We start from the raw sequence: 13,932 nt of genomic DNA, 5'->3' as shown, positions 1-13,932 counted from the left end.
CAACTGCTTCATAGAACTTTTTGGTCACAATCACCACCTCCATTCTGTGTTCCTGTCGGCTTTCTTAGCCTCTCAATGTTTGATGGTTGACACTCCTTCCTCTCTGAAATCCTCTTTATTTCTGGGATAAAGCCCTTTTCTAGTTTTCCTCCTCCTTGGGCTTCCTGTAAGTTATCTCTGTTGGTTCCTACTCTACTGCTCTCTAACTATGGAAGTTCGTCAGGCTGTCTGGAGCGCTCTTCATTCTGACTTCCCTTCCTAGTGATCATATACATTCCTGAGTGTAAGTGCCACCTACACAATAATGTCTTCCAGATTCTTGCCCCAGTCAAGACCTGTCCTGACTTCCAAGCTAGCAACCAACAGCCCACAGCCTCACCACTGAAGCCTCAGTTTTCACAGGTCCAGAGAACCTGGCCCGCTTCCTCCAATCCTCATCCATCACTCAGCACCCCAACACCCCAACGACCAAGGTGCTCGAACCAAACACCTGGAATCCACGTTAGAGTTCTCCTAGAAGTCATTGGACGCGCCTTCCTGCGATCGAAGCTGCGCGTTGTTTCCTCTTCATTACCTCCCTGCCACCCCTCAGTCACAGCTCTCATCGTCTCTGGCCTAGGTAACTGCAAAAGCTGGACGGTCCAGTCCTTCCCCCGCCCACTTCCACACAGCTGCCAAAATAAACCTGTTGGGCGTACTTTCACCTCTGGCTTACCCTTCAATGGCTTGCATTTGCACCTACAAGGAAGCCCTTCGATGACGGGTCCCTGCCCCTCTACCCAGGTTTAGTTCCTGTTTCTGCTAGAAGGTATCAAGCTCTTCCTTGACTTGTGGCCTTTGTTCACGCCATTCCCTCCACCGGAACTTTGCAGCTCGGTCCTTTTCACTACTCAGGTCTGTCACCTCCCAGCACCCTACCCTAACCACTCCATCCAAAGCCAGTCTGTTATTCTCAATTATGGGATTCATGTGTCCGTTTTGGTCTCGTAGACTATTCTTAGTCTACCATTCACCTCCCTTTCTCACCCTTAATCTGAGAAGGGCGTCTTACAGCTGTAACCCTAGTCTCATACAGAATAAGCGTTCAATTGGGATTTTGAAAGATCACCTAAGTTCAGCGCCCTAACCTTAGATGGGAAAAGGAACCCAGGAAAGGGCTCATTGTTTTACTATTTATTCCGACTGCTGCAGTGGGAGGCAGAATAGTAGAGCCACAAACTTGGGCTCCAGGCTCCCTGGGCTGGAATCTCGGATCCTCTGACTGGTGTGATGCTGGGGAAATCACTTAACCCTCTTTGCCTGTATTGTCACTGGGAAATGCGGTTTATATACCTACCTTCCTTTGGGCAAAGATTAATATAAGGATATTGTGGGGGCATATGATTAATTTGTATTATTATACCTTAAAAACTTCACTCCCCCAGCACTTTGCTGTCTCTATAACACAAGAAACACTTAATGTTCTTTGAATGAAATAAATAGTAACCTTTCAGGTTGGAACTTTTATCTGGCCTATAAAGCCAGTTTCATAGATACTTTGAGGGAATCAAAATCCCCATAGCAGTTTGCAGGAATTCATTCCCTTGTGGGCTGACCATGAAGAATTCCTCATTGATGTCACAGGAGTTAGAGTAAATCAGAAGCAAAAATCAGCTCCCGGGAACCTTTGGGGCAGAAATCTCAAACTAGAGAAATGATTCCTTTATGGGTGGACATCAGCTGTAGTCATGCTGCCTACAGAGGGCACAGGGGATGGGCCCGCAGGGACGGAGGATATTATTTTCTTTGTTCATAAGGGTCAAAAAGTAACAATTTAAACATATGAGTCTGTTGTCTACATTGCCCCCAATAAGATTTTCCTGGAAATACAGTAAGGTAGTAATAATTGAAAAAAAAAAAAAAATCTTAAAGCAATCAGTGATCTACCAGGTTACTAAAAAGTGATCAAGAATATGTGAAAATAATTAGGACACATATAAATATCGTCTAATTGGCCACTTTTCATTTATTTTGAAAGCTATTCAAGACACCAGACAGTTTTAAAAAGGGTAGAATTAATATTTTATTGTCATTTATCAGATGGCAGTTGAGTATTATAGTATCTATACTTGATCGTTCTTTTTTGTAAATAAAAAAAATTACAAGAGCTGATGGCTGCTTATGTTTTCAGAAAACATGATTAAACTAATTCATTGATGGTGGCTTCAAGTTTTTCCTTATTAGCTCCGGAAAATTCACCCACCTGTTAAGAGAATATTAAATTGACATTAGATGGTAGTACTTCATCTGTTCTGCACGCAAGGCATCACCCAATGGGGGAGGACTGAAGGCAAGGAAGCAGAAGTGTAATTAAAATGAACACCCCTGGGTAAGAGTTTTAAGTTAAAAGCAAGAACTAAGAAAATACAGCCCCTCAAGAAAAGGCAAAAGACTCAAGTACAATTTTTGGGGGGGGGGGCGTAAATACCTCTTAACAAAGATAAATGTACTTTATTATACAGGGTCTGGCACAAATAACGCCCCCTTTTAATTACAAAATCTTTTTATTACAAAGTCATAAGCATGTAATTCCGTAACATGACTACCATGCTCAAGCACACCATATGACATTTTAGGTGAAATGTTCAATTTAAAACTATAAATTATTATAGCCATAATATTACCCTACCAACTGTACTCAAGCAGTCCTTGTTTCTGCTGGACCCTGTATAAGTATGAAGTGCCGATCTCAGGTTTAGTGACTAGTTCTAGCAAAGATCAGTTTTCAATTAGATGGCACCATTATATACCTAAATCAATGAAGAACGACATATTTGAATAGTTTTAAAAGCAGACAATGGGGACATGCTTCCCAGTATGAAGGAATAAGTCACACCCGTTTCTTCATTTACACTGTTTTCCTATTATTCAGTTAGTTTTCATCAAGGTCAGATATTATCTACCTTTTGTCCTTTTTTAAAAAACTGGAAGGTTGGCATACATTTGACTTCACACTCTGCAGCAATATCCTGGGGGGAGGGAATAAAAACAAGATTAAGTATTGAGCTTTGACAGAAGTAATCCAAAACCAGATTCTTTTTTCCTGTTATATACACCATATTTCAGCATTAGGGCTCCCCCTGCCGCCCCCCAGCATATAAAAAACTGACAATATATAATGGTAGCGCAAAAGCCTAAGTGGTTAGTCTCAATTAAAATTATTACTAAGGAGTGGAATGCTACTAGCAGCAGATACCGTACTCATACAGTGATCCAATAAGCTGCTTAGTCCAATTATACCCTGGCTATTTCAAGAATCATTAAGAAACAGTAACAAATTCTTTAACTGTACTCAGGATTATAATCCCGCCTATCCCTCAGAATTAGCAACTCTTCTATTTGCTCCCAGTTTTTCCAGTTTTATTATGGGAATGAGGTACAGAGATGATCATAAAGGCTGACGTCCAATGTGTCAGAACGAGGAGCAAGGTACTTGTGAAAGAACTGTTCAAGAACCATGTCACAGTAATCTAAAAAGGGGCGTGCTGATTTTTATTTTATTTTTTAATTAAAAATATATGTTCTCAAACCTGTCTGCATTTCTGGAGTCCCCCGAGGGCACCACGAGGCCTCCCCAGAGCCCTGGGTCCATCAGGATAAGGCTGAGCCCCAGCTGACTCAAATGCTCTAACCTTTGTGGGCCACCCACATGAGGAAAACGGGCCAACCCCACAGGGTGTACACTGGACTAGTGGGTGCGTTATCATCTTCTCTTCTCCTAAATGTGGCTCTTACCACATCTGAAGATTTTTCTATAGCTCAAAGGTATTGACATATCAAGCATTCTTCAGTTTTGTTAAAAGAACACCATGAAAATGGTGTTTTTAGACATGTCTTTCAGGTAAAGAGGTCTATTAAGGGATTGGCAATGCCAGTTTGGCAGTTGAGAGAGGATCAGGCATGAAATGGAGAACCCTGTTGTCCCTAAGCAGCAAAAACGGTGCAGGACAGCAACCAAGAGGGCAGCCCCCCAGACCCAGGTCACAGGAAACCAGAGGACTTTCAAGGGATTTTCCTGACTACGTTATTTCAGAATATCACAGCCAACTGCCCCAAAATATCATACTGAGTTCAAGTTTGGGAGTCTGACATTTTAATGACACTGACCACAGCACACCTGCCTATTAAAATCTATGGACGTGGTCTTTGCTATCCAAAGTTAATGCTTTCCTTTTGTTTTCCACTTCTTGTTCTATGTGCTAGTTTGCTATTTCTGTAGTGATCTGAAAGCTATGCATACTGCTCAGGGCCATTCCAGCTGTTTCATGGTATTCAGAAATGGGACCGATGTAATTTTTACCCCTTATCTGTATTCTTTTAGAGCTGAAACGAGGTGATGGTTTAATCCAGAGTTCTCAAGCAACCAGAAGACCCACTCACGTAATCATGGATTCCACGGGGGGAAAAACCACGCACTGATCGTTTAATGAATTGCTGCTTGTTTGAGTTACCTGCTTTGCTAATTCTGCTGAATGACAAGGTGAGGAGAAGCTGACAGAGACTGCAGCTACGTTTATGTGGTAACCAAAGGGTTCTGGAGTTAGTTCACTTTTTCACTCTGTAAGAGCTTGATAAGGCTTTTCAGATGGTTATAATAGTAGTCACCAAAGTTATTAAATAAAAAGATACCATAGGTTGTTTGGTTTTTCGAATGTGTAGGCAAAGGGAAAGGCCCCAATTTGTGAGCGGTCACTGTCAAGGTTTGGAAACGTTCAGGGTGGTTATGACGTGGAAGAGGGGCTCTGGCATCCGGAAGTCCTTGACTGCTCTGCACAGCCACTTCCCAAAGGCTCTGCAATGAGGTAGTAAGTGTGCCTGTCCTCGGTCCAGCATGGTGCAGGGCCCAAATCTACCAGCTGCCTTGAGCGACCTACTTTTTCTGAGCTATAGTCCCATGGCCTCTTCAATGCGGGTGCAAAGAAACTGTTCTTATCGTTACTCTGAGGGGTAAATGACCTATGCATGCAGAGTGTCTCACAGCACCTAGCACATGTTACCACTTTCAAATAAAAATTCATTCAGTTGCTATCTGATAGGGTCAGCACCAGAAATTTCTCTAAAGGCTTAAGTTAGGTTAAAACAGGGAGCAGCAAGGTTTTTTCAAACACATAGTATCTATTTTCAGTACTTTTTTTCTAAAATACTGGGACACAATAGAACAATAGCTTTACTTAATAACCATGTAACATTCACTCATTCCACACCTACTACATGCCAGGCAAGTGTGCTTAGTGAAGAAACAAATGTGAGTAAGACAGGGTCCCCAACTCGCAAGAAACTTACAGCAACAATTGGTAAAGGACAGACACAAAGAAATAATTTTGGGTTGGCCAAAAAGTGCATTTGTTTTTTTTTCTGTGAGATGGCTCTAATAGTGCTTAGTTGTCTTTAACTTCATTTGAAACAATTGTTAGATTGTATTGTCATATTAGCATGCATTAAAAAAACTTATCGAAATAGGCAAAAATTTTTGGCCATTTTAATATTGAAGATGGAAGAAAATATGCAGCATTTTTGGCATATTATGCTTTAGATAGGTAAAAATGTACCCAAAATGAAAAAAAATTTGTGCAGTGTATGGAGAAGGTGCTATGACTGATCGAATGTGTGTCAAATGTGGTTTGAGAAGATTCATGCTGGAGATTTCTTGCTGGATGATGCTCCATGGTCAAGCAGACCAGCTGAAGTTGATAGTGATGAAATAGGGACATTAACTGAGAACACTCAGCATGGTACCACATGGGAGATAACAGCCATGGAAGAGGGGCTTCCATGCTCAAAATAATCAAATTAATAAAGTTATTGGTGAAAACGAAAAGTGTGTCTTTTATGGAAAAAACTAAACATACCTTCTGGCCAACCCAATAATAATAAAGATTCACTCAGTACTTAACACATGCCAGGTACTGTTCTAAGCACTTTACAGGTATTAATTACCTCATTGACTCCTGATGACTAGCCTATGATGCTGCATTAACATTGCACTCCACAGAGGATCCAACTGAGGCAGAGAAAAGATAACTTAACCAAGCCTGCCCAGCTAACAAGGGACAGGGCCGGGAAGTAAAGCAAGCAGTCTAGGTAGAGGATCCACCCCATTCCACTACCATCAACGCCAAGAGGAAAAGAGGGGCACAGGACATCACTGAGGCAGGGAAACCAACCTAGGCGGGGGCATACGTGGGGGTAACTGGAGAAGCGTTCCCGGGAGAGGTGAAGCCCATGACTAAGCTCCCCAGGCAGGAAGGGGAGGGCAGTGCCCGGTGGAGAAGACAGTGCCAGCAAAGGGGCGCCTGTGGCATCAGAGAATGTGCTGCTGATGATGATAAGCAGGGTGGTGCGGGAAGGTCCTCACAAGCTCAGAAAGTACAACCATAGACCCGCTTTTATTGTCCCTTCAGTACTTTTATTAAACAGGCCATGGTTGCTCAGTGAGTAAGCAACCTTGGCCAGTCGATGGGGGCAGGTTAAAGGTCTGATCATATAGAAAAACCACGGCTCAAGGAGGACGAGAGATCAGCCCACAGCAGAAGTCACTGAGCCAGGTCTGGAACCAAGGCCTAGCACCATTGCTGCCACGTCACACCCTAGGCCTCTCCTCCCCACTGGGGCCTGGGGAAATGCCCACATGCCTGCAGAGAGGCCCTACCTGTTACGCCTTGAGCAGGCCCTCCTAGTTCAGTGGGCTATGCCAGAGGCACGGTTGCGTGCTGGTTACCTGAGCTGCACCCGCCACATGACAGAGCCCCCTCTGAAGCGTGGTGCAGAGCCAGGGCCGGGAAGCCAGGCGACCTCGTTTTACACCCTGGCTCTGCCCTTGCACCTCCACGGACCACCCTGTGTTTTCCTCATCTGTAAAGGCGGGGGCGGGGTGATGACAGCACTAAGAACCTAAACGGCTCAATACCTCTAAAGCACGCAGAACAGTGCCTGGCACCTAGAGGCCTCAACAAGCATTTGTTAAAACTTAAGCCAACCCTGGAACTTCCCCCCTCACTACTCTCTCAGCTCTCTCCTCGACAGCGTGGTGGTTTTTCTTTAAAACATCTAATTGACCCCAACTAAGACTAGAATAATTTTGTGAATACACTTTATGTCATTACTTCACAAGAACCTTGGAAGCGGTTTCCACATTTGGTGGTACCATCAACTCTGGGGTTCGTTAGTTTAGTCGGATCCAACTTCTATTTATTGAGCATCTCAGAATGTTAGGTAGTGCATGTAGGTTTTTTTTTTAGAAAGATAAGTAACTGGGCAGTAAGGTACTGAAGCTTCAACCATCCATTTTTATGCTTATTTTAGGATGTGATGTACATACCTCATGATATCTAGGATTAAGCTCATAACTGGCACAATTACCCATTCTTCCAAAATGTCCCTTTTTTTTTTGCCAGTGCTGTAGCTCTAGGCTTATTTGACACGTATATGAAAACAGTCACTTGCAATACAGAGACAAAGGCCAGTGTGAAAGGCTCCGCAGGACTCCGAACCGCAGCCACATACCTGACAGTCATCCACATCCACCTCGAGGAACAGCACGTTGGTGTACTTTTCAGAGAGAGACTGGAACATTTAAAGTGAAAAATACACGAAGAATTAGAACCTGTTATTGGCAGTCAATATTCAGCCTCCTTAAAAGGAAACGTAATGAAAGTAGAGACTGATTAAAGATGGAAAAATTTAGACTAAGGACCAGGTAAGCGTAAGCGACACACATTTTCTCTGAATCAATTTCCTCCTAGTGTAAACATCCTGGCACATCAAGTTTTTAGGCCTGAGTTTCAAACAGAGCAGGGCCCGTGTATCAAAACGAACAAAAGCAAAAATGAAAGACAATTAAGTTAGCCTTTGAAAATTGTCTTCAATGGACTACGTGTGTCAAAACTAACTTAAAGACATTATTATGTTTCGACCAAACAGCCAACAGCAAACCCCAATATTTAATTGTCCTTTTTTTCTCCCTAGCTTTGGGACCACCCACCTAACGAACACAAATCTCTTAAATACAAAGAGGTTGTTTAATACTCACATGAAAGAAAGGCTTGATCATTTTGCAAGGCCCACACCACGTGGCTGAGAAGTCAACTACCACAAGTTTATCTCCTGCACTGTTCAAGGCTTCCTGGAAAGCCTCCTAAGGGAAAACAAAAAGCATGTGGTTCAAAAGCCCCAATCAAACCTGATAAAATGTGACACAAAGCACAATTCTGAGGTTCTGAAAGCACGACCTATCTTTTAATTAAAAAAAAAAACAAAAAACAAAAATAAATTGTGTGAAAAAAATCTCTGTGTTGTTTGTGATATTTGATAAAACAAGTATGTATATAATGTATCCATAGTCATATCTCTATAAATGTTTTATAAAGTATTAGTCATTCTATATCCAGACTAAGCAAACAAAAGGAAAATAAACAGCCATATGTATTTAAAATGTGTCCATATCACATCTAGGTATTTTGGAGACATTAATGAAATGCTTATCAATTCATGAAAGCGGTCACTTGAAGTCACAAAGGCACAGAATTTTGCCACCTACAACACTGCAGGCTACCTAGTTGTTTTTTTTTTTTAGGGAACATTTTTTTCATTACAATTTTCTATGGTGGAACATTCCAATAACTTACTAACTAACTAACCTCCTCCAAACCCTCACATTCAATCACTATTGACATTAAGCATATTTCCTTGTATTCTTTTTAATGGAGTTTCCAGAGTTGAGATCATACTGTTGTTAGTTGATTCTTGCCCTTTATCTCAAAACTCTGCCTTCATTTTTGACCAAATGAAAAACAGTTTTAGGTCCTCATAAGGAGTGCATGTTAAATAAAATTCCACGAGCAAGAATGATCAAGAAAACCCTTACCACCAACCTCCTTGCATAATTTACTAATGGTCTTGATACTGTAACCCAAGCAACCTAACCTTTCAGTTAAGAAACACATTTCAACCACAATTTGTCAGTTAGTCTGACCAAAACCGGGCAAGAGAAATCAAAACACAAACATCTATCTGAAGTTTAGGTTTTCCTCAAGGGAAAAATACTGGTCACATTGATTTAATTATAAACTAACATTCCCCTCACATTAGCGCTAAGACTTATCTCAGATCTGGTCCCATAAAGAGGAAAATAAATAAATAAAGCATCATAAAAATCTAAGGGGAAGTCCCCTGAAGTAGTTACTTCTCTCGATTCCTAATTTCTACTTCATGTTTTTTTGGGAAACAATTTGCAAGTGGTTTTCCGAGAACCGCATGTCATGGCTCCTGTAACCTTTTCAGTGGTGCAGGTACCAAATCCCGCCTCACCTTTGGGTGTGGGTGGGGAGAGTCAAGTTAGAATTATAGACACTATATTTCTAAGTCATCACCAACTTTCTCAGATGAACTTCAAAGTCTTCCCTAACATGAATTTTTAGAAGGCCAAACAAGCCATTCCACATGAGCAAGGTCCAGATAAGATAGGAAAAAGTCAAGAACAACACTGTCTGGTAAGATGAATACTAGTGACCCTTGGACAACACAGGTTTGAACTGCATGAGTCCATTTACAGACAGAATAAAAAAATATATATATATATACACAGTACTGTAAATGTATCTCTTTTATGATTTTTAAACATTTTCACTTCTCTAGCTTACTTAATGGTAAGAATACAGTATGTAATATGTATAACATATAAAAATGTGTTAATCAACTGTTAACGTTACCTGTAATGTTTCCAGTCAACAGGCTATTCTGGGGGAGTCAAAAGTTCTACCCAGATTTTCGGCCACGCAGGGCTTGGTGTCCCTAAGCCCCATGTTGTACAAGGGTCAACTGCATCTTGTTTTGTGAACATGGCTGGCTCTCAGTACATACTTGGTAAGATTCCTTTCAACATAGAATGTTATTTCAAAACACTCTCAACGAATTCCCAAAACAATTCTGAATCAAATTCCAGCAAAACTACCTACAATTCTGAAGAGAAAAAGGCAACAGCCGCAGAACTTTGGGCTCAAGTGACTGAGATAGAGCCTCGTATGTGCAGACTTCCCCACCAATTTTCTTTTCCTGATGCGTAAGTTTACCTAAACAAATGTTAGTCTGAAAATAATTCAAAATTCCCTTACTTCTTAGTAAACCACAATCTCCAGCCCCCAGAAACTAAAAATGAGGCTTAATCAAGGTCCTCTTCGCTGACACAAATATTTAAAAAACAAAACTCTGTACACGGGGTACATGAATAAAGAGCCTACCATCTCTTTTCCTAAATATAACCATACCAAAGGTAATTAATAAACACAGAAGTGGTTTGTAAAGCATTTAGCAAAGTGCCTATGTTAAATAAATGGCATCTCTTATTTAAAAAAAGTATAAAAGAAACAAAAAAACCCATGTGTTGATTTCTTCCTCATCACATTATTCCAATTGTATCTGAAATACAGATCCTAGTGGCTCCAAACTACCAACAGCTCAGAAAGAGTTGTCCTGGATCCAAATCCATCAATACTGACAAGTAACATTCTAACTATTGTAGTTTAATTTTTGATCAATGACTCTGTATTAGAATTTTGAAGATCGACGGATTATTAGGGCCTTTGGGCCCCAGTGCTGCAGTGCTTTTCTGAGGAAGAAATTTCTTATCGCCCTTGTACATCTCAGTGATTAGGGCAGGAGGGTGCTGTAACTACAACAAGGAAAACAGGGGAAGACCGAAAGGTGTGCGCCAGGAACCAACTTCCTGTTTGTACTGTGTGGCTTCTGAGACAACTCACACAGACCCCTCAACGGTCTTTTCACTTTTCCATGGGTTCTCGCCTATTAGGTTAAACTGAGGAGGTTGCCAGACCTTGGAGGAACTGCCTCCCCGGCCCCGCAGTAAACTGATATTTGTCACTCAGTAGGTATTAAATAAAGGCATGTGGAACAAAACTTAACATTAATGACTCCTGTTTTCAACACATGAGAGGGCTACTAATTTAATTTTCTTTTTAAAGATTTGTTTGTTTATGTATTGATTTTTAGAGAAAGGGGAAGGGTGGAAAAAGGCCTATGTGTGAGAGACCATAGACCGGTTAGTTCTCCTAGGCGCCCTGTGGACGCACCCTCAAGCCAGGCATTTGTCCAGACTAGGAATTGAACTGGCGAGCTTTTCGACTTTCTCTTTGTGGTAGGACACCAACCAACTGCGCCACACCCTGGCAGGGCTAGAGGGCTGCCAACTTTAATATAAATGCTCACAATTAAAAAAAAGAATCTCAATAGGAAAAAAAAAACCATTAAAAACAAGCAGGTAAGACTACAATTAATTAGCCAATCAACACATGTGGGAGAAGAAAAGTTCAGTCATTAGTAATCCAAGATATTCAAATGAGAAAGAGAATTTTTCTTGCCCATGATTTGGCCAGTTATAGGGGAAAGTCAGTGTTGAAGGGAAAGCAAGGCACACTCTCTTGTTTCTCTGGGCATTTACAAGCTTTAAAAGGGTCACATCCCTCGACCCAGTCAACACACTCCAGCCCCTAACCGGAGGGAACAGCCTTAACTCTGTACAATGCACAGTACAATGTGTTCCAAGCAAAATATTCACTGAAGCAACAAAAACTGCCTCAACTCCAGCAATGTGTTCAGATGCTGATATGATTATAAAAAGCTTCTGATGACATGTAAAGTGTTCAGGCTAAATTAGGGAAATAAAAGCTCAGACACAAAACAGTATACATAAAGTGATTTCAACTACTTTGTGGCTGCCTGTAGGAAACAGAAGATCTCTCCCCTATTTTCTATAAGGATCATATATATTTTCTGATTCTACAAGTAACAAAAAGATAAGGGACCATTATGGAGAAACGCAGGGTTTCCAGGCCTGCCCCAGCACCTACCAGGCGCGGGCACTCAAGGACCTGCCTTTGGCCTGCCTTTACTGGGGTGGGTCTATAGCGGGGTAAATGCTCTCGAGGAGTCCGTCTTCCACTGTTCGAATACCACCAATTCTCTCCCACTCAGTTTTCCGACTCTGCATTTTACACACATTTCTTGAGTGGCTACAGTATCCCAGACACTATGTTAGACTCTCGAGTTCTCCGTGCAGGAAGGTATTAGGCTCGCAGTAACTCTCGAATGGAACACTTTTTGCCTTGGGCATTCCTAAAAGGACAGAACCACCGGTGATCTGGGCGCCCGAAGGCCGACGAGTACCCAGGGGCATACCTGGCTTCTGCGAGAGCCAACGAGTGGGTGAAATCACACAGATCGGCGAGGCAGCGATGCAGCGGAAGCCCCACAGCCCCGCGGCCCCGCCTTGGGGACTGAGTCATTCCAAAGCCAGAGCTGCCGGAAACGCCCAGCGCCGCAGGAGGAGGAGTCCCGAGGGCGCGGCCAGGACCTCACTTCCCTGCAGACACCTGGGCCCCACGGGCCTCCGGTCAGGATTGGTACACGCGAGGGAGGGAAGGGGGGGTGGGGGGAGTCCGCGGCCGGCAACCGCCCCTTTTGCGAGGATACAGTCATCTCTGGGGCCTGCCGTGATCGAGGCTAACCTCTCCCGCGTAGACCCGCTCCCACGGGAGCCCACCCCATCCAGCGTGGGTCGATCACGCCACTCACAGGGGAGAGTGTGGCACCTACTAACCCCGTGTTTTCTCCAGAGGGCCCTCCATCTCCTCCGGGATCGTATCCGGATAAATACGGGGACCGAGGGCAGACTCCCTGCATCCCCTCACCCAAGCGAGGTTTCCCGTACAGGGGTGGTGTAGGGAGAGCAGTGAAGGGACGCCTGCATACTCCATGCTCTCGTGCATCCCCGGGCGCACGGGACACCTCGCCCCCGCCCTCCAAGGGGCTCTCGTCCCTCTCCTCCCTTACTCCAGGGCATGTTCCGGCGCCTTGAGGGCGCGGAGGCCCCGGTTTCTCGCAGCCCCAGGCCGAGCCGCCGCGACCCCTTCAAGGATGACGACCCGCGGCCTGTCCACCTCCAGTCTATCTCCTTCCCCAGCTATGGAGGCTGCACTTCGCACCCTAGCCTTTCCCGGGAGCGCATACCTTATTCTCAATCTGCTTCACCATTTTGGCGGCTGAGGTCTGACAAGCGACTGTAAGAACCGATGGAACTGGATGCAACGCCGCGAATACAACTTGGACACTGCGCAGCCCGCCTTCCCTTTATAGCGACAAACCGGGCGGGCGGGCGCGCGCCGGCGTGCGTGTGGCGAGGGCGCGCCTAAGACGCCACGGCGAGGTCCCGCCTCCTGGAGCCGCCAAACGGCCGGGTGGGGGCGGGGCCGCTGTCAGCTGGCCAGGTCTGCGCGGGGCTGATCTCCAGGGACACCTCCCAACCCCGGAAACCCTCGGTGCCTTCCCCCTCAGGCCCCCACCCCAACCAGCCTCCCGCACCCTAGCTGGCGGGGAGGGGCGGGGGGCGGGAAGAATCTGCTAGGATCCGAGAGCAATTTAAACAGCACGCACTATGAATGGCGTGGAGAGGCGGGCAGTTAGACGTACACTTGCAGAGCCACAGACAGATTCACCTGGGAAGGGATCAGCCAGTCCTTAATCCAATGCGACTAGGCTCGAGAAGGGACCTCCTAGCAGGGCTGGGTTCATCAAAAAGGCCCGCCGCCTTTAACCCCAAGCCCCACAGCACCCCGGCCCCACAAAGTGCTGAGTAACTGTGACTAGGAAGTATATCTGCGTGTGCCCCCACCTTCTTTCCGGAATTTAAAGGGACAGTTTTCTCTTCTCTCCTTCCTGTTCTTTCACTTTTATTGATGAATCCACCGCTCCCGTGACACAGCAATTTAGTGTGGCAGCGGGGCAGGGGAACTGGCTCAGCTCTGGAAGGGCAGACAAGGTCTTGTGAGGGATTGTGACCCTGAGCAGGTTCTGACTTTCTGGTGCCTCAGTTTCACGTTCTGT

The 13,932-nt window shown here is 44.3% G+C and overlaps 1 protein-coding gene across 1 annotated transcript; it reads right to left on the bottom strand.

Annotated features, from left to right (window-relative positions):
* Positions 1 to 2,037: 2,037 nt before the first annotated feature.
* Positions 2,038 to 13,228, bottom strand: TXN (thioredoxin). Its single transcript, XM_054584537.1, has 5 exons — positions 13,060 to 13,228; positions 8,069 to 8,173; positions 7,543 to 7,602; positions 2,943 to 3,008; positions 2,038 to 2,242 (listed from the first exon to the last, which is right to left on the bottom strand). Exons 1-5 carry the CDS (start codon positions 13,081 to 13,083, stop codon positions 2,180 to 2,182), a joined length of 318 nt encoding a protein of 105 aa, XP_054440512.1. The 5' UTR covers positions 13,084 to 13,228; the 3' UTR covers positions 2,038 to 2,179.
* Between the last annotated feature and the right edge of the window lie 704 nt (positions 13,229 to 13,932).

Source organism: Pteronotus mesoamericanus, unplaced genomic scaffold, assembly GCF_021234165.1.
Source record: "Pteronotus mesoamericanus isolate MK-2021 breed Mesoamerican mustached bat unplaced genomic scaffold, CSHL_Meso_final contig_78, whole genome shotgun sequence".
Taxonomy (NCBI): domain Eukaryota; kingdom Metazoa; phylum Chordata; class Mammalia; order Chiroptera; family Mormoopidae; genus Pteronotus; species Pteronotus mesoamericanus.
This window is presented reverse-complemented; position numbering and strand designations above follow the sequence as displayed.

Excerpts from the sequence above, each read along its gene's own strand:
- TXN (XM_054584537.1), bottom strand. The coding sequence starts at position 13,083 with ATGGTGAAGCAGATTGAGAATAAG. Across the intron at positions 8,174-13,059 it reads TGAAGCAGATTGAGAATAAG|GAGGCTTTCCAGGAAGCCTT; the intron begins GTATGCGCTCCC and ends GTTTTCCCTTAG. Across the intron at positions 7,603-8,068 it reads TGATCAAGCCTTTCTTTCAT|TCTCTCTCTGAAAAGTACAC; the intron begins GTGAGTATTAAA and ends TAAATGTTCCAG.